The 25,243-nt window shown below is 43.6% G+C and overlaps 1 protein-coding gene across 1 annotated transcript; it reads left to right on the top strand.

Annotated features, from left to right (window-relative positions):
• Positions 1-24,610, top strand: LOC137672371 (prosaposin). Its single transcript, XM_068416536.1, has 14 exons — positions 1-108; positions 10,552-10,685; positions 11,724-11,798; positions 12,496-12,621; positions 12,892-13,086; positions 13,985-14,128; positions 14,645-14,701; positions 17,513-17,626; positions 18,598-18,693; positions 18,899-19,085; positions 19,241-19,392; positions 20,961-21,041; positions 21,591-21,698; positions 22,330-24,610. Exons 1-14 carry the CDS (start codon positions 66-68, stop codon positions 22,363-22,365), a joined length of 1,548 nt encoding a protein of 515 aa, XP_068272637.1. The 5' UTR covers positions 1-65; the 3' UTR covers positions 22,366-24,610.
• The last annotated feature ends 633 nt before the right edge of the window (positions 24,611-25,243 follow it).

Raw genomic sequence — 25,243 nt, 5'->3', positions numbered from 1 at the left:
GCGCAGCCATTATATAGGGGCGGGGGGGCGGCGGCGGCGCCGCATTGCAGACGGGCGCGGGGACGATGGCGCGGCGGCTCCTCTGCCTCCTCGGGCTGCTGGCGGCCGGTAAGGCCCTGCCTCCGCCTCCTGCGCCCCTTCTCCGTCAGGCTTAGCCGCGGCGGTCGGCGGTTCCTCACCACCGAGGGCCTGGCCGGGCGGGAAGGGGCTGAGGGCGGCCGGCGCTGTGATGAGGCGGCGTAGGGGGGGGAGCGGGGGGGCGGGCGGGCCTAAAGCTGTTTTGTCTTCTCCCAGCAGGAGCTGCCGGGCCCGGCTGCCGAAAGCGCAGGGAGAGGAGGCAGCGATAAGGGGGGCGGGTGGGGGGAGCGTCCTGGCGGGGTGGCGCAGCCCGGTGTGGGGCCTAACGGTCCCGCCGGGGGAGAAGGGGGCAGCGGGGAGATCCAGGGCGGCTTTGGGGTGGCTGTGGTGGAAAAGGTGTATTTAGGAGGGGGGAATCACCCAAGAATAGCGATAAGATAAATGCAGGGATAGGAGGGAAGTCCCTGCGAGAAACCAGCCTTTCACTGCTGGTAGGTAAATGACTTCTTGATGGCACTGGGGTGGCGTCGGGTCAGTTTGTGTCCGTATCTGACACTAATTAGGCGACTATATCACCTCATGGAGCCAAATAAGAGCCGTTGGTAGAACCTGTTTTTCTGCCACCAGCTCTTCATTTATCTTTGGCACTTCAGGCATAGATGGGTGTTAATCCTCTTCCAGATGGCAAGAGGTAGCCTCTTCTGTCGCATGCTTTTAGCAGCCTCATTTCATGAGGGTCTGCTGCTCCACATGGAAAATTCCAGTAATTTTGCTGCTCGCTGCCTTGTTACCTGTTGTTGCTGAGGAGAAAGTGGTGGTGATGGGGCAATAACTGATATTCTGCCTTTAGCATTAGAGGCTAGAAAAGGCAATGCTTGTATTTTGTACTTTGCAGAAGCTAGGCAGAGCTGCGGCAATGATTCATAGAGCGACTGGAGGAGTCATGATACAGAATAGCTAGAAACACCAAAACTGAAGGTCTAATACAGTGATGCACACGTTTTTTTGAAGAATTTTCTTTTAAATAAGACTATTTTAAACCTAGAGCTTATTTGCTTATGAATTTAACATGCAACAATTCACAAGTCAACAACAAAAAAAAAGCCTGACTTGCTGTTCAGAAGCCATAGGAATAACCAGCTGGCAGACTACAGTAAACCGTGCCTAGGAAATATCACATGATTGTACACTGCTCATAAGTGAAGTTTTTTAATATACTGGTACGTGGATAACGTAATGGAGAATCTTGGACTTTTCAGGCTGGAAACAAGGAAGTGAATGTCAGCTTTCACTCTGCTTATTTATCTGTTTTAATAGTATGACACTTGTGTCTGCTCTCCTCTGAATTAACTGCCATCGGTTATCATTTCTATTGGAATTGTTTCCAAATAGCTAAAATTGTTGTTGTTTCTTGTGCTTTAAGAGAGAAGAGGATTTGCCTTGAAGTATCAACCAGGTTTCCCATTAGTGTATTTAGGGAAATTGTGATGAGAAACCAGTTTAGCAACGAGAGTTAACTCGGTCTACCTGTTAAAGGCTTGTTTATGCAGCTGAGCCTAGCAGAAGACTTGTTAGGCTTGTTTTTTTTAGGAAGTCACTGTTTTAACACAAATAAAAACCTGTCTTTTTTTCACCTGAGTCCTGTTACAACTACTAATTGACTCACCTATGGTAGTGTTGTGCAGATTTTTCTGAAGATTGTGCTGAAGCGCTGTTTTTGTCTAGTAAGCAGACTAATTAGCTATATCAAAATCTAGCCACCCCTTGGCGTATCCTAATGGGGTTACTTGGCTGGCTTACAGCGTGGCTGGTAGGCCATGAGGGTTTTTGGTTGACCTACTTACAGTGCTTCTGTGCACCTTCCCTTTAAGGGAGACACGAAGAAATTAAAGCAGGGTGTACAGGACTCGAGATCTCTGCACTAGTGATACGCACTTTGATTATTGCTTGTCTTTGAGACCGGGAACGGAGGAAGCTTGGGTGCGTGGTTAAAACAGAAGTCAGTTTCTCTTGAGCTGAATTTTTTCCTTTTGGTAAAATAAAGGTTAAGCTGGGAGTGGAAAGTAAAAAGTTTGAGGATGTGATTATTTCATACCCCCCCAAAAATAGTAGACTTAATCTTCCTTCCTTCCAAGATTTCAAACTGAGGTGTCATTCCTCTAGCAAACACTGGTCAGAACAACTGGGGACAGGAAAGCTGAAGGCTGAGTTAGTCTGACATGAATTTTCTGGAGGAAGTGGAAAAGGCGGATAAATGAACTCGGACTATATGCTCTGTAGTTTGCAGGCTTGTTCTGGTTGGGGATGTGGTTTCTAACAAAAAAAACTAGGCTGATGCAGTCCACTACTGTAGGTGAAATCAGGCAAACAGTGGAAAGCGTCTTACAGCTAAAAAATATGTTTTTCTTAGAGGAATTAGAGCGTGCTGCAGGTATGAGGCACCTTATGACTGTGGCATAACGAAGCGGTGCTTCGATAGCGCACCAGTCACGTGCCTGGTGTAAACCTGCCCTTGCACAATCTCCTCCTTGTTTGCAGAAGAGGTATAAATAGCCAGAGTTGTTCTTGGTTGTGTCTGGAGGAGCTGCGCAAGCTGTTCTGCCTGGTCACGGCCGCGCTCGGGGAAGCGCGCCATCGCGTCTGCAGAGCTTCTGAAGTCTCGTGGTCTTTTTGCAATCTCGGTTTGTGCTGTTCAGCATACCACAAAGATGCAGTGCTGGGAACCTCTGAAAACAGAGATATGTAGAGCGTGGAATGGGAGAGTGGGAGCTTGTCAGCAAAACTGAACTTATCTCCATCAGGTGATGGTGATGTCAGCTGGGACTCTGGGGAGGTTGGACTGTGCTGTTTTCAGGGAGGGTTTTGTGGTATAACATGCAGGAAGATTTTTACTTTGTATCTGCAGGGGAAGCGGGACTGGTTACTGCTGGCTGCCTGTGGGCTTTTGTTTTAATGTCTCGTCTGGATCTGAATCTTTAAAGCAGGTTTGAGGCAACGCCTTCGAACTACATGGCAAAAAGAAGAGTTTGTGTTTGTTTTTTCTTTAAGAATTTACTCGCAGTCCATTTTCTGTTTAATTTTTTTTTCTTTATGTAGCAGCTTTTGTATGCAATTAATTTGCTGCTATTAAGATATCAGAGTTCCTCTTGCAGGTTAAAAGGGGTGCTTCTGTGGTCTTTGAAGTGTGTGTGTATATTTTGAGGCAATGCTTGTCTGTATATTTGGTCACGGAGCAATGTTTAATTTCAGATATCAATATTTTTCTTTCTCTTGAAGAGTCTCACGTTTGCACTGTTTACCTTGAGTAGTTCTTAAACTTTGTCCTCTGCTCTGTAAAAGTCTGCAAATAGAGAGACTTTCCTGGAGATGCTGAGTAAATGAATCTTGCAATGAGATTTCAAGGTTTGTTTTTTCGAACATAACAGTTTAAAGTCCTTTGACTGTGTTAGTGTTGGGATGCAAGATATTAGTCTGCAGGATTAGGGCTTAACAACTTTCTTCTTTCCTCCTATCAACTGCTTCATGACTGTACTCCTGGGTAGGTTATTCTTTCACCTTGTGCACCACAGTTTGCCTTTTCCAGGCTCTCCCATATCTAACTGCTGTCCTTCCCGAAGCTGCTCTTTAAAATGTCACTTTTCATTCCTCTGGCATGCTTCCTGTGCTCAGCTATGAGTCTGATATCTTTTCTTTCCCTGAGGGAGCTTCCTGTTGAGTTGTATTCTGTGTCTGACATTCATTCTGCATTCAAGCACTTTTCTGGCAGCAGTGTGAAAAAGAACGTTGCTCCCAAGATGACTCTCCCCGTTTCTTCCTGGCGATGTCTTGAACTGCTCTTCTGTTTTCTGAAGTTTTTAGATGCCTCTGGACTTACCTGTCTCCTGCATGCCCCCCCGCCCAAAAAAAAACCCCAAACCAAGATGAGAAGGAAAGGAGATGAACAAGAAGTGTGTTCAAAACATTTAGGTGTAGAGAAATGCTTCTCATATTCCCAAGAAATTATCTGAACATACTACATGGGACTGCCAGATGCCCTTGAACATCCAAATATCTCTTCTAGATTCTGTCATAGAAGAATCTCAGGCAGAAGTCGGGGCTTGCTTGGCAGCCTGGTAGCAACCTCTGGTCAATGTGGAATTATTATTTGCAACTTTTATAGTAACGGGGGCAATTTACTGGGACAGTAGAGCTGATTTTACTGTTTCAGCTCATCCTGTTCTGTGCTGTCTTTAACTTTATTGTGATTGCTTCTGCGTACACTGTTCCTCTTGCCATGCTTGTCTTCTCGTGAGGGAAGCGAGGGAGCATATCAGGTAAGAACAATGTTTTACAGCAGAGGTAGTGAACCGGAATGGGAATGTGCTCCCTACTTAGAGCAAGAGCCCAATCATGGCATTACTTCAAAATTAGTTTCTTGTGAGTTGCACGAGTTACGAATGTTTCAAGCTTGATACTTGATCAGTAGATATTGGACAGGAAGACTGTGATTTTTAACTGACATCTGGAATACTGATAACAGCTAGCCAGATTTCATCCATTTCTTCTGCAAATTGCCTGTAATCTGTCAAATACTGTGGTCATTTTACTGCCTCATTAATCCAGAGGCATAGGAGACCTTTGGCATGAGTTACTAGTGGGTGATGTGGTTACAACTCCTAAATTTTACTTAAACTCACCAGCTGACCAGAGAGGCTGTGGAGTACTGAGCCCTTCAGATAACTTCAGGTTGAGGTCTGTCCTTGACATGTTGACACTTTGTAAGATTCAGTGAAGTGAAATTGATTGCTCTCCACTTCTTTAACTTGAACACACTTTGCTTTTGCAGTTCTCAAATGGGGAAAAGTCAGTAACTAACTGAGCACAGAATGGCAGAGACTGATGCATTCACTTGGTCTGTGGGCCATTTCTGGGAGGTTATGAATGGTCTTTCTTCAGTGTTTCAAGTGGGACAGCCTGGGAAAGGGCATCCCTCCTGATGAGTATATTATATACTTGGAGCAAATTAGATTGTCGTGAAGGCGTAAGAGTTGTCCACACCCCAAGTTATCTTCCGCATTTGACTTCAACCCATTGAAGTGAACAGCAGCTCAGCTCTTTCCTTTTCTTGCCACCTGCAGGTTAATTTGTCTCTAAAAATGCTGCTCACACAGAGGTTTTTCTAGCAGTTTGTTTGGAGGAGGCTTGAGTCTTCAAGCTGATTTTCTTTGTGTTCTAGGTGATAGTTTTCTGATTTATCCTCTGGCTCTTCAGGGAATCTGGTCTGGCCCATATAGAATCCCCCTTCATCACAGAAGCTTATATAAGGTGTTAAATTTCAAGGATGATCACAAAAGTTTCATTAGTAGATTCAGTACAGCTTTGGAGGGGATGGCTTAAGATGTGTTTTGGAGAATCTTGGGAAGAAGCTCTGGCCACCTTTCCCTGGAAGAAGAATGACACAAATGCTTGAGGGAAGGGAAGGATATTCTCAGGAAAGGTAATTACTGAGCAATTTTCCTGTAGCTCTCCTTGCAGAATCGTAATCCAGCCATTAAAAGCTTCCTTCTAGGTTCCTGTTTCCTGAAGACGAGTGAAGAATTGAGCTGTGCTTTCCCATGTGTGGCTCTGTAAGCTTTCCAAGTAGAAAAGGTGGTATTGTCTGAGAGGATTGTCACCTCTACTTCCCTAACTTCTGACCGTATGTTAGCGTTTCCATTCCAGATGCCTAGTGTCAAGGAAGGAGGTGATAGCTAGCATTTGCTGCTTTGAAGTGTCTGGGAGTAACACACAGTTGCTGAAGTAAGTGGTACCACTGTGGGAGCAAGTTGCAGTTTCCCTTTATCTTCAGAGCCTTTAAACTGGGGTTTGTGTGAGCTCCCGACGGAGCCCCATGCAATGTGCAGTAGCTGTCACTTGTTGGGACTGTGTTACTGGTGTTCTGGCAGTGTGAGGTTGCTGACCTGGGCCTCAGAGGAAACTTTCTCCTTCCTTTTCTGCTGTTACACTTCAGCTCTTGGAGTATTTTGATTATGTTGTTGGGCTACAGGCTGTGTTTCTGAGGCAATGCTTGTTCTGGGAGATGACTTCTCTTGTCTGTCAGATGTGAGCATCAGAGGGGTCAGAGTGGTTATTAATGTATCTTTTTTTGTTTGTTTTTGGGGTTTTTTTGTTTGTTTTTTGTGGTTTTGAGAAGCTGTGTGAGTGTATGCAAGGATCCCAGGGTGCCTGTAGGCTGGCAGCTTGGCTAGAAGCCTGAAAGCTGAAGTCTTCCACATCTGAAAGACGTACCCTTTATACAGGGATTGTGTTTCTACGCCCACTTCTCCTTCCTCCTCCATTTTCTTCCATTGCTTCATTTAGGATAAGCTTGGTGAAGCAAAGCCTGTTCCTCCTAAAACTGAAGAAACAACATCTCTGAAGCAGTTTAAGAGGGGAGGAACCAGTGAAGAGGACGAGTAAAGAAACACCCTGGCCTTCACAGATAAACTTGTTTGGTGCTCTAAAAATAGTGGCTTGCAAGAACTTCGGGGAAGGGGGGGCAGGTTGGGGTGGGCATGACACATGACTGTTGAGAGCTAATCTACAGAGAAAGGAGAAACCTATTTAAAAATGGATGACCTTAGATAAAGAATAACCTATAAAATAAAGGGGTGCCAGAGATAACTACGAAGGTAATCCCCTTGGGTTTAGCCAGCAAGTGTTGAGAGTTGTGTGAGGTAACTGGCTGTACTTTGTTTTCTCTTGGCTTGCTGCTGTGCTGGAGATGTGAAATACCACATTAATATGTGAAATACCACTCTTCTTGCAGCAGAGGCTGTTTGGAGGGAATGGGCAAGATAACTGTTAAGACTCAAACCTGTTCATTCTATTGTGAAAGGTCTTAACACGCTTCACTGGCACATTTGCTTTGTTGTGATGTAAGTTAATAGGGAAAAATGCTATTTCATAATTAAATAGAACAAGCTAAAGGGAAAAAGTAGTGGGAACAGTAAAGGATTTCAGACTCTCCTGAATCTGCAAGATCTGAATTAATGCGGAGTTGTTTAGTTTTGTTTCTGTTTTCCCCAGGACATTCAGAAAGGGAGGGTGGATACTGTTGCAATGAAGGTGCATCATTTCATATTAGACATTGAGTTATGCAGTAAAAATATTTCATCATAATACAGAGTAAACTAATACAGGCTTAACTGTATTTCAAGTCACTGTAGAAGATGGAAGAAGCGAAGCCATGCTTACTGCGCGTCGTCTTTGTTCTGTAGCTGCTTTCTAAAATGTGCTGGTGATGCGTGGCCCTAGTGCAGACGTTTGCCTAGTCACCGTTTGACCAGAAAGATCTGTACTGAAAGCATCAAATGTAGAGTTGTCTTCTCAGAAGGAAAGAACTTCCCCAGTGTCCTTTGGAAATGCAAGGACACTGCAGTTCCTCCACTTTCTGTTTTCTGTAGATAAGTGTTCATCCTCAAGGCATGGCTGATTCAAGTTTCCTGGATCTGTTAACTTTTTTAACAGAAAAGTTATATAGCTATATTGGCATTTCATCTTCCTCTGATGCTGTGCAGGAGTGAACACTTGAAATAATAGCAGTGGGAAGGTGTTTGGGGTGCTTATTTGCATCCTAAAACTAGTTCTTAGTGTTCACTGGCTTATGAACAGTTTGATGCTTCTCATTCTTCACTGTCCATGCTCAAGCTCTTAGATTTTTGTCTTTGGTCCTCCTTTAGAGGATTGCAGGTAACATTAGTGTCCTTATTCTCAAGTTCGAAGTGACTGTGTGCCCAGCAGCAGTGCTTTGAGTAGAATCTGGAGAAAATATGGCTGTGTACATCTCTTCTGAGAAATTACCCTTTTATTCTTCCAAACTGGTGAGATGTGTTGCAGGGAAGCAGCGCAGAGGCATCAAGTAGTTAACATACTGTCAAAAATCAATCCAATTTTAAGACTTACTTTTTTTTTTCCTTCTGAACAGAATTATCTGCAACCTGCACTGCTCACTTCAAAAGGTCTCAGACTACTGCCTTGCTCTTTGGTCGTCTTCCTCAGTGTTGTAGCCTAACAAAACCCTGCTGCCCTGCCAATACCCCTTGCTGTGTCCTGGCAAGTCAGAGCATTAGTGACTGACTGTGTGAGCATGTTTGATACCGAAGCCATGCAGCAGGGAATTTGATAAAGACATACAACCAAAAAAGCCGATAAATAAGCATAAATCTGAAGGATAGTTTTTATTTTATCCAGATCAGAGGCTATGAGGAAGAAGGAGCAAGACTAGCTGTTAGACATCCTGCTGAAGCTGGTGTGGATCTGAAAAGTCATACAGTGACAGAATCTTAAAAGCCAAACAAAAACTGAAAGTTCATTAAGAGCTAGATCAAACGAGTGAAAGTCACAACATGAATTCCTTAGTTTGGGTTTTAATGGATCAGGAGTTTGAGAAACTGGAATAACTATTGTTATAGTGTTATAATTTAGTTCTATAGTTTTACAGTATGTTTCAAACAGGGAAGGGGGAGTAATTTCTTTTGATTTACAGAACTAAAGGCATAGGTTAAAAGCTAAACTTGTAAATAGTTGGAAGCCCTGAATTATACTGTTTAAAGTCAAGGTCTTGCTTGACTTTAGCCAGACTTTGACCCATCCCTTGCAGAGCCTTCCTGCCATTGTTCAATACCAATATCTGAAAGGGAAGAATAACTCTTTCCTTCAACCAAGCGTGTACTTGGTTATTGTCATCCTGCCAGAGCTGACAGCTATTTGGCTGACCAGTCTGACTTTGAAACTTAACTATTCTTAGTGCTTCCAGATCAATAATGCTGTAATTTAAAACAGGCCATCTGTAAATATTTTGCTAAGCATACATTATTAGAAGGTTTGAAGTCTTATTCCTGCGGTCTGATAAGCAGTCCTAGTGTGCTGTCTTGCTGAAGAACAATACACAATCTAGGCTTTTTGCTGGGAGAGAGGGTGGCAAACTTCATGCTCTTGTGTAGAAGATTAAGCATGCGAAGCACATTTTTCTTAAAATAAATGGGTCATTCCTTTGTGAAATCCAGTGTAAACAGGCTTTATAAATCAACAGCGGAGAAAGCTGCAGAATGCACCTATAAAGCAGTGTTTATCTGGCTCGGTTTGATGTGTAGTGGTTATATACCCAGTAGATGCACTGGTAATTCAGCCGTTAAGTTGATCCTCTAATTGCTTAGCACTGAGACATGAGAAATGGAAAAGTGATTGTTCATCTGTCGTAATCTTCCTAGAAGCTTTGTAGGAATCAAACAGCTTAATTCCTGCTTCTTGGTTGACGATGTAATTTTACAGTATTTTGTCATGTGTGAACAGCATTCATGTAAAGATAATGGCTCCTAAACAACACCTGTACAGCTAATAGGTTTGAACAGGTTGTTTTCATTGTTTTTTTAAAATAAACTTTGACAGCAGTTCCATGTAGGCTTAGACCATGACAGATTACCTTGGAGCCTGTCTGCTGTAGGATTTTAGGAGTTGTTTCTTCATAATTAGTGCAATGTAGGAGATTGCTGAAGAAACTGAGCCTACTGACAGATAGGATGGTTTTAGAAAACTGGGAGAAGTTGAGTGTCCTGTCTAGACAGCACAATAAAAAAAACAAATGCTTGGAAAGGTAGCTGAAGGGTGCAGTTGATTAACTTGTCCTTACTAATAGTGCAGATCTTCTACATTTCTTTAGGAAGACTGTCCAGAAATAGTATTCTGTATTTTACTTCAAAACTTTATAGGTTGCAAGGCAATTCCATGGGGGGTGGGAGGTAATGTCCAGACAAGGACTTTTTTTTTTTTTCAGCCCTACAAATTTTTCTGTACACAGTTTGAAGAACGGACCAAGATGAAACAAAGTCTAAGTAGATTTAATGGGTTTAAAAACTATTTGATGGAACATGTCTCACGTTGTTTTCCATCCCTCTTTTGCTTTGACTTTCTTGAAACTTCCCATTTATGATCAGTGTTTTGGTCTGCACCTGGCTCTCAAGTCCACCATGTAATGTGTGTGGTGTTGTGGCTTCTAATCCAATTAGCTCTCACAGCTGCTGAATGAGAAGAGATGGTTCACCTGGGAGAAGGAATGCAGATGGCAATTACAAGCTAGATGTGACTGCAAGGACAGTAGGACAGGAGAACAGGGGGGTTGTAGCTTTGGGAATCAGCTGCCTGAAGTGTAGAGATTTCTTTTTTTTTTTTAAAGGTGGATGATGGAGGAATGGACTGCTGAGGTGCTGAGACTCAGGCACTTCAGTAGGAAAGTTCAGCTGTTATGGTTTTTCTGGTTCTTTGACTGTGTAATCTGTATTTGGGACTCAGGTTTTGGGTCAGAAATTGCTGGATTGAAATGTGCTTAAAAATGTTAGTAAACCTAAGTGGTGTATTGGAGAGGTTGTGGTTATACGGTACAGCATTAACCTGCTTGCTTTGGAGTAGAAATCATTCAAATGTGCAACTGTGAAAGAATGATTCTCTCTTTGGCAGCTGTGGCCAGCCCTGTTCTGTGGCAGAAGGACTGCGTGAAGGGTCCGGAGGTATGGTGTCAGAATGTTCGGACAGCGTCGCAGTGTGGAGCAGTGAAACACTGCCAGCAGAATGTCTGGAACAAGCCTACTGTAGTAAGTGTCAACTACTGAGACTTCTTCCCACCTGCATTTGAGGTAGCTGGTTTCCATATGCTAATGGAAGATTTTTCAAGTCTCTGATTGGAGTTAAGTGTTACATCTGCCGACGCCTTGGTTACTATGCCTTAATTTGGGTGATAGATAAAGGTTGCTTTCCACTTCTCTGCCTTGCACAACTTGTCTGCTGACTTCTGTGACCTGTTGCACAATCACTAAGCAAAGCATGGAATGGAGCTGGTGAATTTCAGACTTGTTCCTCCTGATTAAACCGACTCCTAATTCATAGAGCCTTTTCTTAGTCTTGAGTGATGACAAACTGATAGGCTTATTACAAAAAAAGCTGTGTCCTTCTTTAGTTCTGTCTTGTAAGTTAATGTTCCACAAAAGGTGCAGCATATGCTAACCTGTGAAAGCCGTGACAGTAAATAATGGTACAAATGTTACATTTAGTGTGGCTTTTCAAGTGGCATTTGTACTAAATGTGAGTGCTGCTTTACTAGATGTAGCTGTGGTTTGTGGTATTGTTTCACAGCTTTCTAGGAGGAAAAAAGGCGTTTTACTTACAGATGCATTCAGTCTACCTTGGCTATATCTGTGCTGAGGTGTGTTTCGGTTTGTGGGAAAGTAGGGGAAGGGAGGAATATCGGAACGGCAGAGCACAACTAAAATGAGTGAAGCTGCCTGAAAAGTTCTTAGATTTCTAGTAAGTGTGAACTCTTCAAGTAAGGTAAAAGAGGTTCAGGAGAAGGCTTCTCAGCGCAATATACTTCAAGGGAGGTGGGACTAGGTGAAATGAGCAAGTGGTAGCATGCCTGCTTCTTCATGCTGTGTTGATTTACTGAAGAAGCTAGAGCTGGACATGCTTGGAATAGCCTCACTCTATTTAAAAACACCTCTTCCCACCCCAGCTTCAGCCAGTATTTCTTCCTTAACTTCAATTCCAAATGTGATGTTCATTCTTTGTGTTATTTGCACACTGCATTTACAGCTACTTAACTTGGTCTCAAAGAAACTCTCTACTTCTCTCTCCAGAGCAGTATCCCCTGTGACTTGTGTAAGGAACTTGTGACAGTGGCTGGCAAGGTTTTGAAGGATAATGGCACTGAGGTAAGCAGAGCTCCCCTTCTCCTTGCTCCAAGGCACTATTTGGTTTCATTAACAAGATTGCAAGGTGAGGGAGTGGAAGAATAGTCTGCATGATGTTTTCCCAACCTAAGCAGCAAATGTTGAAAGGGGCCAGACTACATGGGGAAAAGGCTTTGAAACAGCCTCTCCTGGTTTTAGAGATCAGCAAATTCTAGAGTCTCTCATGTTCTAACACATCTCTGACTGTAAATGCTTAATAAAATTGTTCTTGTGCCAGTGGGCCATTGATCTTAAAAGGTGGTATACTGCAGTCTCTATAAGTGGATGATTACACCAAGTGAACTTTTATTTTGGTTGTGGCCACATCTTCTCTTTTGTGAACCTGGGGGTACTTTGTATACACAAATCACTGTCCCACTAGTCCATAATTTCACTTCCTCTTATTAAATGTAAATGTTCTGTGCTGACAAGACTGTGTGGTGCAGGCCTTGCAAGCAGTATTTCATGTTTTTACTTTGGCAGGGTCTCATTGAAGGCCCAGGACTGGGGAAAATAGACCTATAGTGTAAAACCTCATTCTAGTTTTGCTTGCCAACTGCCTGGACCTACCTGAGTCCAAGGGGCTTTTTTCAGGCTTTGTGTCATGTATTTTGGGAATGGAAAGAGCATTTGAGAGAAAGATATTTTGATAGTCTATAGCCCACCTTATCTTTTATAGGATGAGATCCGTTCTTACTTGGAAAAATCATGTGAGTTTCTTCCTGACGAAGGCCTGGTCTCTGAGTGCAAAGAAATTGTGGATTCCTACCTACCAGTTATCATGGACATGGTCAAAGAAGAGCTAGTAAGTAGATAACAGTTTGCACCTGTTGAAATTAAAAGTCATGCTCCTGTTGATGCCTGAATTTCTCTTTTACATAAGATTGTGCATATGATCCTTCAGGCCTGGATGGATCACTGGTGTTTCAATTAATGGTGTAAATTTGAAGACTGCTTCCTTGCTGTGAAACATTTTCACTTCCTATCATGTTCCAGCTGCATGACTCTCTACTCTGAACTTCATGTGAAAGTGCCATCACTCTAGAGCTTTATGTATATATCTTATCTCCCCTAGGATAAACCTGAAGTTGTATGTAGTGCCCTCTCACTGTGCCAGTCCCTTCAGAAGCACCTTGCAGCGATGAAACTTCAGAAACAACTCCAGTCCAATAAGATACCAGAGCTGGATTTCTCTGAACTGGCATCCCCATTCATGGCTAATGTGCCTCTTCTCCTTTATCCTCAGGACAAACCCACACAGAAGTCTAAGGTAAGGGTGCAGTGCTATTCCAGTGTGCAAGAGAAGTGCATGGTTTTTGCTCCAGAGCTGCAGTGCTCCTTGCATAAGAACTTCTTGATGATTGTTGTACTGCACACAGATTAAGCTGATGTGCTTCACCGGGGTAACAGTCTCCCACTGAATTTTGTGCTGCTGCCTTTTTCCATAACCTGTGAGTTTAAAGCTAAGTAGGGTGATAGATAGCTACAGCCCCTGTGGACCATATATACAATCTTGGATTAACAACCACAGTCCATAAAGCCAAGTCTTGTGCTCAGCTGTTGCATCCAGCACTGTAGTAGTCAAGCAGGTCTTACTGGAAGCATTTTATTCTGAGAGCAAGTTTGGCACCAGCGTTCAAAGGAAGAAGAATTCTCCCACATTCTGAGTAATCTGCTAGCTGTGCCCTTCAGGGGAAGCATTTGAGGTGACAGACTGGATCAGAGAAGACAAATAGTTGACAAAGGGGAGTAGATGAGACAATGAACTTGTGAGTAGAGGCTGAGTCTTGATAGCAAACCTAGATATGGGAGTTAAATAGTTGAGTGGGTGGAGAACAAGCTGCTGTGGGTGGAGCAGGTAAGGTCTGTGCCAGATTTAGAAACCTTACCACTGTGGTCTGTAACAAAACCAAGAGATTTTGAAGATTGGCTATCTTAAGTTATCTTGGGTTTCAGAGCCAAGTAGGTACCTAATCTCCATCTAGTGGCTGGTGCACATACCAGCAGTAGCTTGTCTATTTGTATTAGCTCAGGCTTGTAAGTACTCTAGAGAGTATTTATTAAGGCTTGGATATAGTTCAGAATAGCTTTTAAAACTTGGTAGTAACAGAAGCTTCTAAAACATGTGAAGGTATGTCAGCCTAAGGTTCCTTTCACTCTTTGTCCAGGGAAATGGGGATGTATGCCAAGATTGCATTCAGCTGGTTACTGATGTTCAGGAAGCTGTGAGGTCAAACTCATCTTTCGTGAAGTCTTTGGTTGCTCATGCCAAGGAGGAGTGTGACCGTTTGGGACCTGGAATGTCTGATATGGTGAGCTCTCTTTTTTTGTTTAAAAATCTGTTCCTGTATGCAACCATAAAATGCTTTGAGAGAATGAAGGCACTGAACAATGCAATGTCTATTTAATAAAACAAAGGAGTGTCACGTGTAGGCTGTTACACAGTATAACAGTAACAACACTGAAATCAAACATTCTGGTCAAGAAAGTTGGGTGGGGTGGGGCATATGGGACTGGGGAGGAGGAAAAAGACTCAAGATTGCTGCTAGCCCTTAAAAGCCTTTTTCATAAAAATGATCTGGCAGGGTAATGTGGTCTTACCAATGAAGGTGAGTGAGGAAAGAGAAAAGGAATCATGAGAAAAGCAGCTAGAGTGCAATGATTCTGTAACCTGAAACGCCATCTTATATTTGGGACAAGCTCTGAAAGACAACAGAATAGTTAAGTGGAGAAGGTAAATTAATATCTTGAGATGTAGTAGATAATTCTAGATTAACTCTAAGGCTTAAGTGGTTTGATATTTACAAGACTTTTTCCACTTCCTGCAGTGCAAGAGCTATATCTCTGAATATTCTGACTTGGCTATCCAAATGATGATGCACATGGTAAGATCAGTAGACTGTAATATTTGCTCTCAGTTAATTTTTCTCCTTTGTGTAGCTGAAGTATTTGGAAACGGGAAACATTCACTGCAGTAAAAGTCTGGGGAGAACCTTTGCTCTGTAAGTCTTGGTGTTAATGCTTTGAACTTGGCATTTAATTGGGTAGTAACTTCAGTCTCAGAATGCTTTCTTTAGCACTTTCCTTTTCTTTCACAACCACTTCAGCGGTGCAAAAGGCACTCTAAGCCTTTGAAACACAGAAGATGCATTACATCTTTGTACTCTTTGATCTCAGTCCTGTACTTGCACCACTTCCCCCCCACCAAATACTGTGCTAAGCATATTAGAGTTAGTATTTGTCACAGTATTGCAAAACTGGTTCAAGTGTTAGACATAACGTGTTTATTTGAACCAAGACTAAATGTCCTTCTGGAATTGCTATCCCAAGACTCCTGCTCTCTGGGCTTTTGATAGGAGCCATGGAAAGTGAGCGGTGCTGCACCAACTCCGATCTTCTGCAGGAATATACAAGATATTTTACCTCTGACCACCTCCATAGCACCTCTTTATCCAGAGATCTCAAAGCCTTTTAAAAAAAAACAGGAAAGCCTTTCCTTAGAGAATGCAGTGCCTAGATGCCACAAGTAGCGTAACAAATTATAGGTGAATTTATGAATAGAGTGTGTGGCTGACTTGAACCTGAATTTGGCAACGCAGTGGCCTTTTTTTTGTTTCCAGTTGCTAAAGGCTACTTGGAAGCTCATACTGCTTCTTCAGCATTTGAGGGGGGAAGCAACTCTTTGTTCCAACAACAGTTAGTTTCTCATTTTAAGCATTGCAATGCAGTGTGTTGTTAATACCTGAAATTGGAATATGACCACACCTTGAACCCAGCTGAGTGTCGTTCAAACTCTTTGCAGGTAGTCTTGCCCAGGATGCTTTAATAACTTCAAATGAATAATGCTGGTTAGCACTGTGCAATTAAATGTGAGTTGCTGTAGCAATGCTAAGGATCTTTGGGGTGGGGACCATGTCATATTCCATCATCTTCATGGAAAGAGTATATGCAGTTCCAAGTGCTTGACATTTTTTTCTCTTAACTGTTATCTTTAATTTCTGCTTTCTTCCTCTGTCTCCAATCTCCCCTGTCAACAGAAGGATCAGGTAGGTGAGCAACTTGCCTGTGGTGATAGCCTGCTTGTAGTTCACTTCTTGCTCTTAAAGGGCTTGTAGTTCACGTCTTGCTCTATTAGCTGTGTACACGGTGTGATTGTACTCAGTGTTGACAGATACAAGGGATATTTGTGTGATTAAAAAAGAGAAAGACTACAGACTTCCTCCAGTGGATCAGTCCTACTTCCAGCTCCAGATACCAGTTTGTGCTACTAAGATTACAGCTTGATTATGCTTTGGCCAGTGGAGCAGAAAACATGCTCGCTCTCGTACAAGAAGCATTAGATGTAGAAAACGCATGCCGGTGGCTCCTGTCAGCTTCTGGTTTAAAGTCTGGGCTCAAAAAGGCTTGAGTGAAGCTGTCCTTGGGTCCTTTCTTGGCTAATGTTTAAATCTAGGACAATGGTGTAGATGTTTGGAGTATATGAACCGAAAAGAAGATGTGGGAGGCCTTTAGGCTCCTGCTTCCCAGAGCTATTTGGGCTTTTAATTTCTCCAGTCCTGGGAGACCTTGTGTCTGTCATCTCTCCGTGAGAGAACATGTTGTGTGTATGTGGGTGTTGCTGTAACATTAATATCTCGGAATGCTTCTTAGAATGCATGAACCAAAGGACTTGACTTAAAGGAACTGCCTGTAGTAGTCTGAAGCAGCACTGTATCGTTGAGATACTGCTTTTGCCTGCGCTTGAGGTTGTGGCATGATGTATTAACTGTTGCATAAGCCTCTGCTGTAAGAACCTTGCTCTGGTGACAGGGTGGGATATGATATCCTAATTACCCATAGGACCAAAGATAACTTTTTTTTTTTAGCTTAAGTAGACTTTAGGTGGGAAAATTCAGGTTTTGTGTATTACTCTGTACAGCCTGTCTCATTTTGTGTGGGTATAATGTGGCCTCCTTAGAGCAGTTTGCCTCATGCCCGGCATTTATTTTTGCATTTAATAATGTATGTTTCTAAAACCTTTGGGGAAAACTTAGCCTTTTGAAAGGCTTTGTTTCTGTTTGCTGTTTTCCCTCTTACTATAAACAGAACACTTGAAATACAGGTGGTGCAGATACTTGTAAAAAGGGTTAAGTTTAGGTTTTAACACGGTTAACTTTTTGTTTCTTGTAGGCTGTGTTCAATAATGCAGGAATGTGTTTCTATTTGCAAAATGTGATGTTACTGAATGCTTTAAAGAAGGTAGTTTGAATGAGAAAATGAGTCCTTTGATCTAGGCATTGCTTCCAGCTTTTGGGTGAACTTGGACCATGATAATTAGCCTCTTCTGTGATTACTTAAACCTTTCAGGGGCGCAGCTTTGTGGTTGCAGGTCTAATGTGATGCTGGTGGCCTGTTTTGGTGTTGGTAGCTCTTAAGTCAACTCCTTTGAAGGGCTTGCATAGCGTATGAGCTCATGGTAAATGGGGTTTTTAAATGGATGTGGCCTAACCTCTTCCTATTTTAAAGGACCTGCTAGATTTCACCTGATAGTTGTCCTGCCTATAATCATATCAAATGCTTTGGCAACACTTGAAGTAGTCATGAAACTTCTAGTTGTGTTGGAGTCTTTTAGAACTTTTTCTGTGCCTGTGCACAGGCTCCATAGAAAGGGCAGAGTCTTCTAGACTTTTAAAAATCTCTTATACATCTCTTTCCAGCAACCAAAGGACATTTGTGCAATGGTTGGTTTCTGTCCTTCCGTGAAATCTGTTCCCCTTCAGGCTCTCGTGCCAGCTCAAGTGGTTCATGAAGTAAAAATGGAAACTGTGGAGGTAAGATGGACTTCTTGTACTCAACAGAAGCCTTCCTTTTTGCTTTAGTGTAATGAACTAGGTGAAACAGAAAAATAGCAGTGCTTATGCATAGAATAATCCAAGTCTCCCTGCATATAAATTCCTGGCCTCTTCTTGTTTCTGATGCTCATCTGTAAAGCAGGAGAGCTGACTGATCTGTTAGAATAGCAGAGCCAATGCTAAACCAAAGCTATAAGGTAGTACTTCAGGATTGAAATGGGATCTCTTGTTCCAGCAGCAGAGTATAGCAGCCATTCTAAATCACACCTCAAATGTTAGAGGGCAAATTGCTGAATTTGAGTTTTGCTCCAAATTTGGAGTTATGCTTTGATCCCTTTTAAAAATGGAACAGCACTCTGCATGTGCAGATCAGTGATCAGAGTCAGAATGCTGAAGCTCTGAGTTTGGAGAAGCACCTTAGCTTCCCGTGGCCTTTGGGTGAGACACGGGCTGAGGTTTATTTGGAAAGGAAAGTCTCTGTTGAGGACAGTTAACTTCTGATTAACAGGCTCCAAACATTTTCCCTCAAGTCCTTCAATTTCTAGGTTTCTTTTGCATAGAGGAGGGTGCTCTCAATGCTAGTAAATTAGTAATTTGGTCCTCCAATTAGTGTATTTTCAAAAACACTTCATATTTCCCTTGACTCCAGTCACTGTGGTGCTGCTTATTTCTCCACGTCTACTAGATTCAACTCCCCTCCTTACACAACTTGGGGATTGTAGTCTTAATTAGTCATGCAAAATGACTGTTCATTCAAAGAAGCTTTTTACTGAGACCTTTGAGGTTGGTTTTGGGTTCTGCCTGACCTTTTGAATTCAGCTCAAACTGGCCAGCTAGGTAAATGCTGCACCTGAATGTGAATGCTGATAGACTGATCTTTTACAATTTGTCCCTGTCAAATGTGGTCAAGTGCTGATTTATTGTTTTGTATGTTTCTTCTGCGTACTCAGAAAGCTTCAGTTCAAGAGAAGACTTTTTCCTTATGTGAAATATGTGAGACCATGGTGAAAGAAGTGACTGGCCTCTTGGAGAGCAACAAGACAGAGGTGTGTAAGTGGTGGAAATGGTTCCTTTTCCTAGACTTTGGCTAAAATGGGGCTGTGTTGGAGGGGGAAGGAAAGTTAATTTTATTGCCTATTTTCATGAGAGCGAGATTTCCATCCTGAGTGGGACAGAGTAAGGAAACATGTACTTATGAAGTGAGTCAGATTTCTGTTTCTCATTTGCCACACATCCTTTGTTGTGCTTCAGGAGGAGATTGTACATGAAATGGAGGTGGTCTGCTACCTGTTCCCAGCAAGTGTCAAATCCCAGTGTAAGGACTTCATAGATGTCTATGGCCAGGCTTTGATAGACATGCTCTTGGAGGCAACGAATCCTGAAACTGTGTGTGTGATGCTGAAATGCTGTGCAGCCAACAAGCCTCCACAGCAGCCAGGTTGGTAATGAGGAGTCGATGGTGTTGCAAAATGAGTTAGTTCACCTATGATTACATGTCTTTTGAGGACACGTGCTTTAGTACTTTGCTGCCTTCTTTCTTCTATTTGGGGGAACTACGTAAGCACTGACTTTTTTTTTTTTTTTCCTTCTCAGTTTTAGTGAAACCTGCAGGTGGCTTCTGTGATATCTGCAAGATGGTGGTAGCTTATGCAGACAAAGAACTAGAGAAGAATGCCACGACAGCTGAAATCGAAGCTTTACTGGAAAAAGTCTGTCACTTCCTGCCAGAGTCTGTCAGTGATCAGGTAAAGCGCTCGTGCAGCAGGTAGGCTAAAAAGCAATGGTCTCGTTGATGGTTGGGAACTGTCCTTGTTGATTTGTTGGGTTTATGTAGGTCCTACAGTGACGATTATGCTTACCTCATTTTCTGAGCGTTTCACCTGATATTCTGTCTACGTGCTAATTTTAGGTCCATCTTTCAAGTGTCTCTGCTTCTGCTGTAAATGTCCAGGTACTCACAATAGAGGTCTCTGTGTTTGACTGACCACCTTGGTCTCTGGCCAGAGACAAACAGTCCACAGGTGCAGCTGGGACTGGCTTGTGTTCAGCAGCCTGATCCTTCCTAGCTTTTCCCTTTACATTAGCACCGAAGCGTAGCAGCTTCTCATGTGCAGTAGAGAAAAAAAGAAGGAGCAGGCTTGATTTGAGGTAGTGGGATGACCACACAGGCCTTGTGTGGCAGCCTGCCTTCCATTGAGAACAAGGCAGAGAGATGAATGGAAGGATGAAACAGTTTGGAAAAACCAGAGAGCACCATCTCTTGGTGGTTTTTATAAGAGTAGTCAGTGTAACGCAGGTCAGAGCTGAAGGAATCCCTTCCTCTGCTAGAGGCTGGAGGGAGTTTGGCACACAGGGGGATGAGGTTTTTGCACTCCCCGCCCTTAGGGGTTGGCAGTCCTTTGACTATATGGAGGCTTTTAAGAGCCTGAATTGACTGGCTGGATTGTTGTATTAATTTGCAGTCGGTAAAGGTTTGCCTGGAAATCCTCTGGGAACAGTGGGTGGGAACAGCTGAAGGGTTTTCTTTTCCCCTCAACACTGATCCTGTTCAGGGGATTAACAAAGTAATTGGAAGTAGGTTGGCATAATTCCAGTGAGACAGCAAAAAGCAGCACCTGTTAGGGCACTGCTATCAAGATTTACCTGGAAATCTTAATAGGTGGCTTCTGAGAGTCAGCAAGTGACAACTGCTTCTAAGTTTACTAGGCATACAATATACATAAAGCAGCTATGAAACAGCTATTCCTGCTGCGGGGCTGTTTAATAGCTGTCGTTTGCTTATTAATTGGTGCCGTTAGTCTCTGCTGAGTGCGCCAACACCTTTCTGTGCTTCGGAGGTGGCCTCTCCACTAGAGGGCTGGCTGTTACCGCTGGGAAGCGTTACTGCTGCTGCCTGCTCTGAAGTGAGGAGGAACTGCTTGGGCTAAAAGTGCTTCAGAGTCATTACTGCATTGCTGCCATCCTGTTCGGGAGGTTTGTCTCCAGCTTGTTCAGTGTGCTTTCCTCTTGAGACAGCGGTGATCTCCAGGGTTAGAGACTAAGCTTTGCAAATCCAAGCCTCTCCTGCTTGGTGCTTTTCCTTTTGACCCCTTTCTCATTGTAACTTGTCTGCTCACAGGTGTGAGCTAGCAAAAAATGATGTAGTTGTGTGATACTGACTCCTTTTTGACCTGCAGAGCTCAAGCCTCTGGTGTGTGAGTTTGGAGTGTAGTATTGGGGTGTTTGGAGTTGTGTACAGGCTGCTGAAGACCATATCTTCCTCTTCTTTCTAAGGCTCTAACAGGAGAATCTCTCAACCTGTGTTTTGTTACAGTGTGTTCAGTTTGTGGAACAGTATGAACCCGTGGTTGTGCAACTCTTGGCAGAGATGATGGATCCTACTTTTGTTTGCACTGTGAGTATCTCATTTAGTTCTGTTGAGTGCGGGCTCTATGATAGAGTCCTGCCTGCTCTTCTGAGTGCCTTTCAGTGCCCAGCATGCAGAAACTCTGCTGGAATAAAAATCAGCACCCTGAATGCTTGGAGCAAATGCCTCAGGCTTACTGAATGGACAGCTTGTGCAAGGAAGGGTAGAAGAAAAGAGCTGCCAGTGGTTATCCACTGTTGAGGTTCAGTAACAAGGTGTAGTGTGCCCTGAATGTGATGAGAGGAGGAAGTTAAATGACCTTTCTTGAGAAAGGTCCCTTTCTAGAAGCTCTGTTTATCAAAACTTAATATGAAGAAGCAGTTGTGGTAACTTAATTCTTCCTTGTGTCAGATTACTGCTTAATGTCTACTTGTTCAGCTGCAAGTGTGACTGCAGTTGTCAGTTGAGCATGGTGCTGTGGGAGCTCCTGAAGCCACCTCACTGTTGCTTCCACACATCGGCTCAGATGTAAGGCTGGAGTTGAGATCTATTAGTGTAAAGAGAAAGATGCTGACTCTGCTGCTGTTCTTTTCACAGAAACTTGGAGTCTGTGGAGCAGCTAAACAGCCTCTCCTGGGGGATGAAGCTTGTGTCTGGGGTCCAGGTTACTGGTGTAAGAACATGGAGACTGCTGCTCAGTGCAACGTACGTAAAGCAGGATTCTGCCTCAAGTTTCCTGTTGGTCTTTGATAGCTCCTTATAAACTATTTTCTAGCTTCTATATCACACTTTCAAGGGGATGAATTCCATTTTCAGGAAGCAAAAGGGTACTAGCTAGAAGTGGTTGAGTTTGATTAGAGGGTCTTCCATAGCCCTTAGCTTTCCTAAAGCAGACTGTTCCCTCTCCCTTTCATTTCTACCCCCTACCTGTTTGCTAGCATTTCAGAATCTATAGTAAGGTGTGATGAACTTAAAGGTCTTTTCCAACCAAAATGATTCTATGATCCTGTGTGAGCTTTATACTTAGTCTGTGTTCCTGCAGCCAACAGACCATGTCATGACCTCTCATGGGGCTCTAAAAATTGGCTTCCAGTATTACTGTGGGCTGATGCTTTCCTTGCCAGGCCTTAATGGCTAAGGGTCATCAGCATTCTTTCCTGAAGCTTCTGGGTGGGGACGAGGATGTTATTCTAGTCTGCTCTGGAATCACTTTAAGAAAAACAGATTTGCTCCCAAGATCTTGGCTCAGAATAAGGCATTGAATGGTATGTGTAGATGGGTGCTTGTTTGCAAACAGCCTTTTTTCCACTAACACAGGCTATTTCTTCCCCTTTAGGCTGTGGATCACTGCAAACGTCACGTGTGGAACTAGAAGAAGAATTTCCAGTTCTGAAAGTTTGCCATGGCTCTTAAAAATGTGAGCCGAGGTTCGCAGAGAGCTGTATCTCAAATGTCCCTCCTCTCTGCCTCATTAACAGTTTGACCTTCAAGTTCCTTTATTGTAACTCTTCCGTAGCAGTGCTGCTGTTGAAGGATTGAATCTTCATTGTTGACTTAAAGATACTTCTGATTGTACAGTTTAACTCATTATGCTCCTAAAAATAGTCAGTGTGTTGTAGTTTTTTAATTGGTAGGCTGAAATGTTTTTTTAGGTGCTGGGAAGAATGGCAGAGAAGGTGAAATGAGACAAGACTATTATCTTTTAATTTAAAAAAAGAACAAGAAAGCAATTAAACTTTCAAAGGTCTCTCTGTAGTCAGCATTGGGAAGATTACATGCTTTGCATTTTTAACGTCTGGCTGGAATATTAATTTTCTGTGCAACCGTAGGGGAACTCTTAAGGGATAATGTTGAATCTGGGGATCCCTTCGGCTGGAATTTTCAAAGCTCTGCAGATGCAGAGGAGGGGACTTTGCGTGCCCAGGTGCCCTTCAAAGTAGCTGGTACCTAAAAAGATGTGTTTGCATTCGAGTGACCACATTTATGGCTCGTGGTGGTGTTACAGCTAAGGAAACCCTCCCTCAGCCTTGTCCTTTTTACTTCCTTGGACTACTTGGTCTAAGCATGGGTGTGCTACTGTCAAGCCCCGTACTGTGGGGTTTCAGTCTTTTGAAGCATGCTGACGTGCTTAAGGAATGGCTCTCTTTTTTTTCCTTATCCTAGTTGCTCATTTGTGCTTAGTCTTGCAGCTTCCTACATGCAGCGCCAGCCAAGTGCCAAGGAGGTGGAGCAAGCTGCGTCAGTAGAAGATGGAGGAGAAAAAGGCAGCAGGGGCTGTGCATATGTCAAAGGGAGTTTGGCACAGAGGGCAGAACACATGGAAAAAATTGTAAACTGCCAGTTTGTTCCTTGATCTGTTCTTTTTTTCTCAACATATTTCAGTCATCTATAACTTTGAAGCTTGTGGGCAGTTTTCACTGCTGCCACCTGTTCTCACTGACACCCTTCTGAGTAGTTTGAAGGATAATTTTTTGTTCCAGAGTTCCCATTTCTCTTGGGAAATGCATCTGAGTAGCCAGCGGAGATGGCAGATGGTAAGAGTGCTGTAGTGGGGTATTTGGCAGCTCTGCTGGCCTACCTGCCAGCCTGCCTTTCACGCCTCTGCAGCCTCCCACTGAAATGGCCTGAGCTTCTGAACAAAAACCTTTCAAGGCAGGCTGCTACCCTGGAAACGAGTCAGGCCCTTGAGGTGTCAGGGCCTGGAGAATGAGAATCCAGCTTATGTCGCTTGGGGTGGACCTTGCATCCCCTACCAGCATATATGTGTAGTTCTGATCGAGTTAACCCCCAAAACAGGCACCAAAGTAGCTCTGAGGAGACCTTTGGGAAGGAGGAGCCGGGCAGAGGTGGAGCTTTGAAAATTCCAGTCCTGTTCAGAAAGGTGCCGGCAACTGCTGCTCTTCCTGGGGTGTCTTGGGTGAGGCAGGAGCTCTGGTAACAACGCTTTAGCAGCAAGCAAGTCATTTTCGTGCAGTTTAATGGAAAACCACTCGACTACAGCGTTTTTGTTACGGTGTGTGTGTACTCAATGTCCGGGGCAGTGCTGACAGACAGCAATACCGGTTTGTCATTCCTGTTTGCATTTGTACAGAATGCTGAAGCACTCATGGCTTTAAAAAAAAATAAATTAATTTTCCCTAAAGATGTAAAACACCTGCAGCTTTCTGTCTTGGCAGGCTTGTGCAGTGGTACCAGTGGTCTATCCCAGCTGGGGCAGATAGGCCAGGTAGGAAATGGGCTCTCCTTGGTGTCGCTGCCCTGGAGGTATGGGTTGTGTTGGTATTTGATCTTTTAACCTGGATGGCGTTGTCTTTTTTTGGGGGGGGGGAGGTGGGGATGGATTAACACTTGCTCTGACAGGTTGGCAAGGTTTTAATTTTGTTGGGTTTTTAGTAATGAAGGATTCATGCTAGTGACCTGTGGGGCGAGGTGAGCTGGGGCAAGTCCTGTGCTAGCGCTGGGAGTCTCTTCATTTTTCTCCTGTCCTGTGGACTGTGGCACCTGACCCGCTTGAGTTATGCTGGGGGGACACGTGCAGTTGCTTTCTAAAGAACATTGTCTTGATTTTTGCACAAAAGCTTCCTTGATGAACAATAAAAACTTCTGTAAACCGAGAAGCGTGTGTTTCATTTCCTTGGTGTGCGCTGGTTGCCAAAGGATCTCGTTAGCTTCCCCTTTTCTTCAGCGCCGGGAGAAGGCATGTCCCAAAATGTCACAGGGGCCGAACGGCAGGATTCAGGTTCCTCTGGAGCTGCTGTCACCTCACAAGATGCGTGTCCTGTCAAGCCTGTGTTATATTGAGACAGGTGAGAGGCTTGTCAGGGATTGCCACGGCCGTGCTCTCCCCTGGACGCATGCAACGCCTGGTGTGAGGCAACAGCCCCGTGTTGCAATTGCTCTGCCTTGCGCAGGCCCCAGGGAGTTCCTGCTGAAGCTGCTTGATAGCAGCCTTCCGTGCTGACTTGCAGTTAGCATGGCTTTCCTTCTCTCACAGAATCACAGACTTGTTGGGGTTGGAAGGGACCTCTGGAGATCATCTAGTCCAACCCCTGCCAAAGCAGGGTCACCCAGAGCATCTTGCACAGGGTTGTGTCCAGGCGGGTTTTGAATATCTCCAGAGAAGGAGACTCCACAACAATTCTCATTCCTTGGTTTACTTTGAATAAGTATCTTTTTAATGCTTTAAGGAAACTACTTGGCTGCCTCTAACTGCGCCATTAATTCACTTCACTGGTCTTTGAGATCAGTGC

Source organism: Nyctibius grandis, chromosome 20 (assembly GCF_013368605.1).
Source record: "Nyctibius grandis isolate bNycGra1 chromosome 20, bNycGra1.pri, whole genome shotgun sequence".
NCBI lineage: Eukaryota > Metazoa > Chordata > Aves > Nyctibiiformes > Nyctibiidae > Nyctibius > Nyctibius grandis.
Note: the sequence above shows the minus strand (reverse complement) of the source record. Positions and strands in the feature narration are given on the sequence as shown.

Coding starts and splice junctions, on each gene's coding strand:
- LOC137672371 (XM_068416536.1), top strand. CDS start 66: ATGGCGCGGCGGCTCCTCTGCCTCCTCGGGCTGCTGGCGGCCG. Junction 12,622..12,891: donor ACATGGTCAAAGAAGAGCTA/GTAAGTAGATAA, acceptor TATCTCCCCTAG/GATAAACCTGAAGTTGTATG. Junction 17,627..18,597: donor TAAAAATGGAAACTGTGGAG/GTAAGATGGACT, acceptor CTGCGTACTCAG/AAAGCTTCAGTTCAAGAGAA.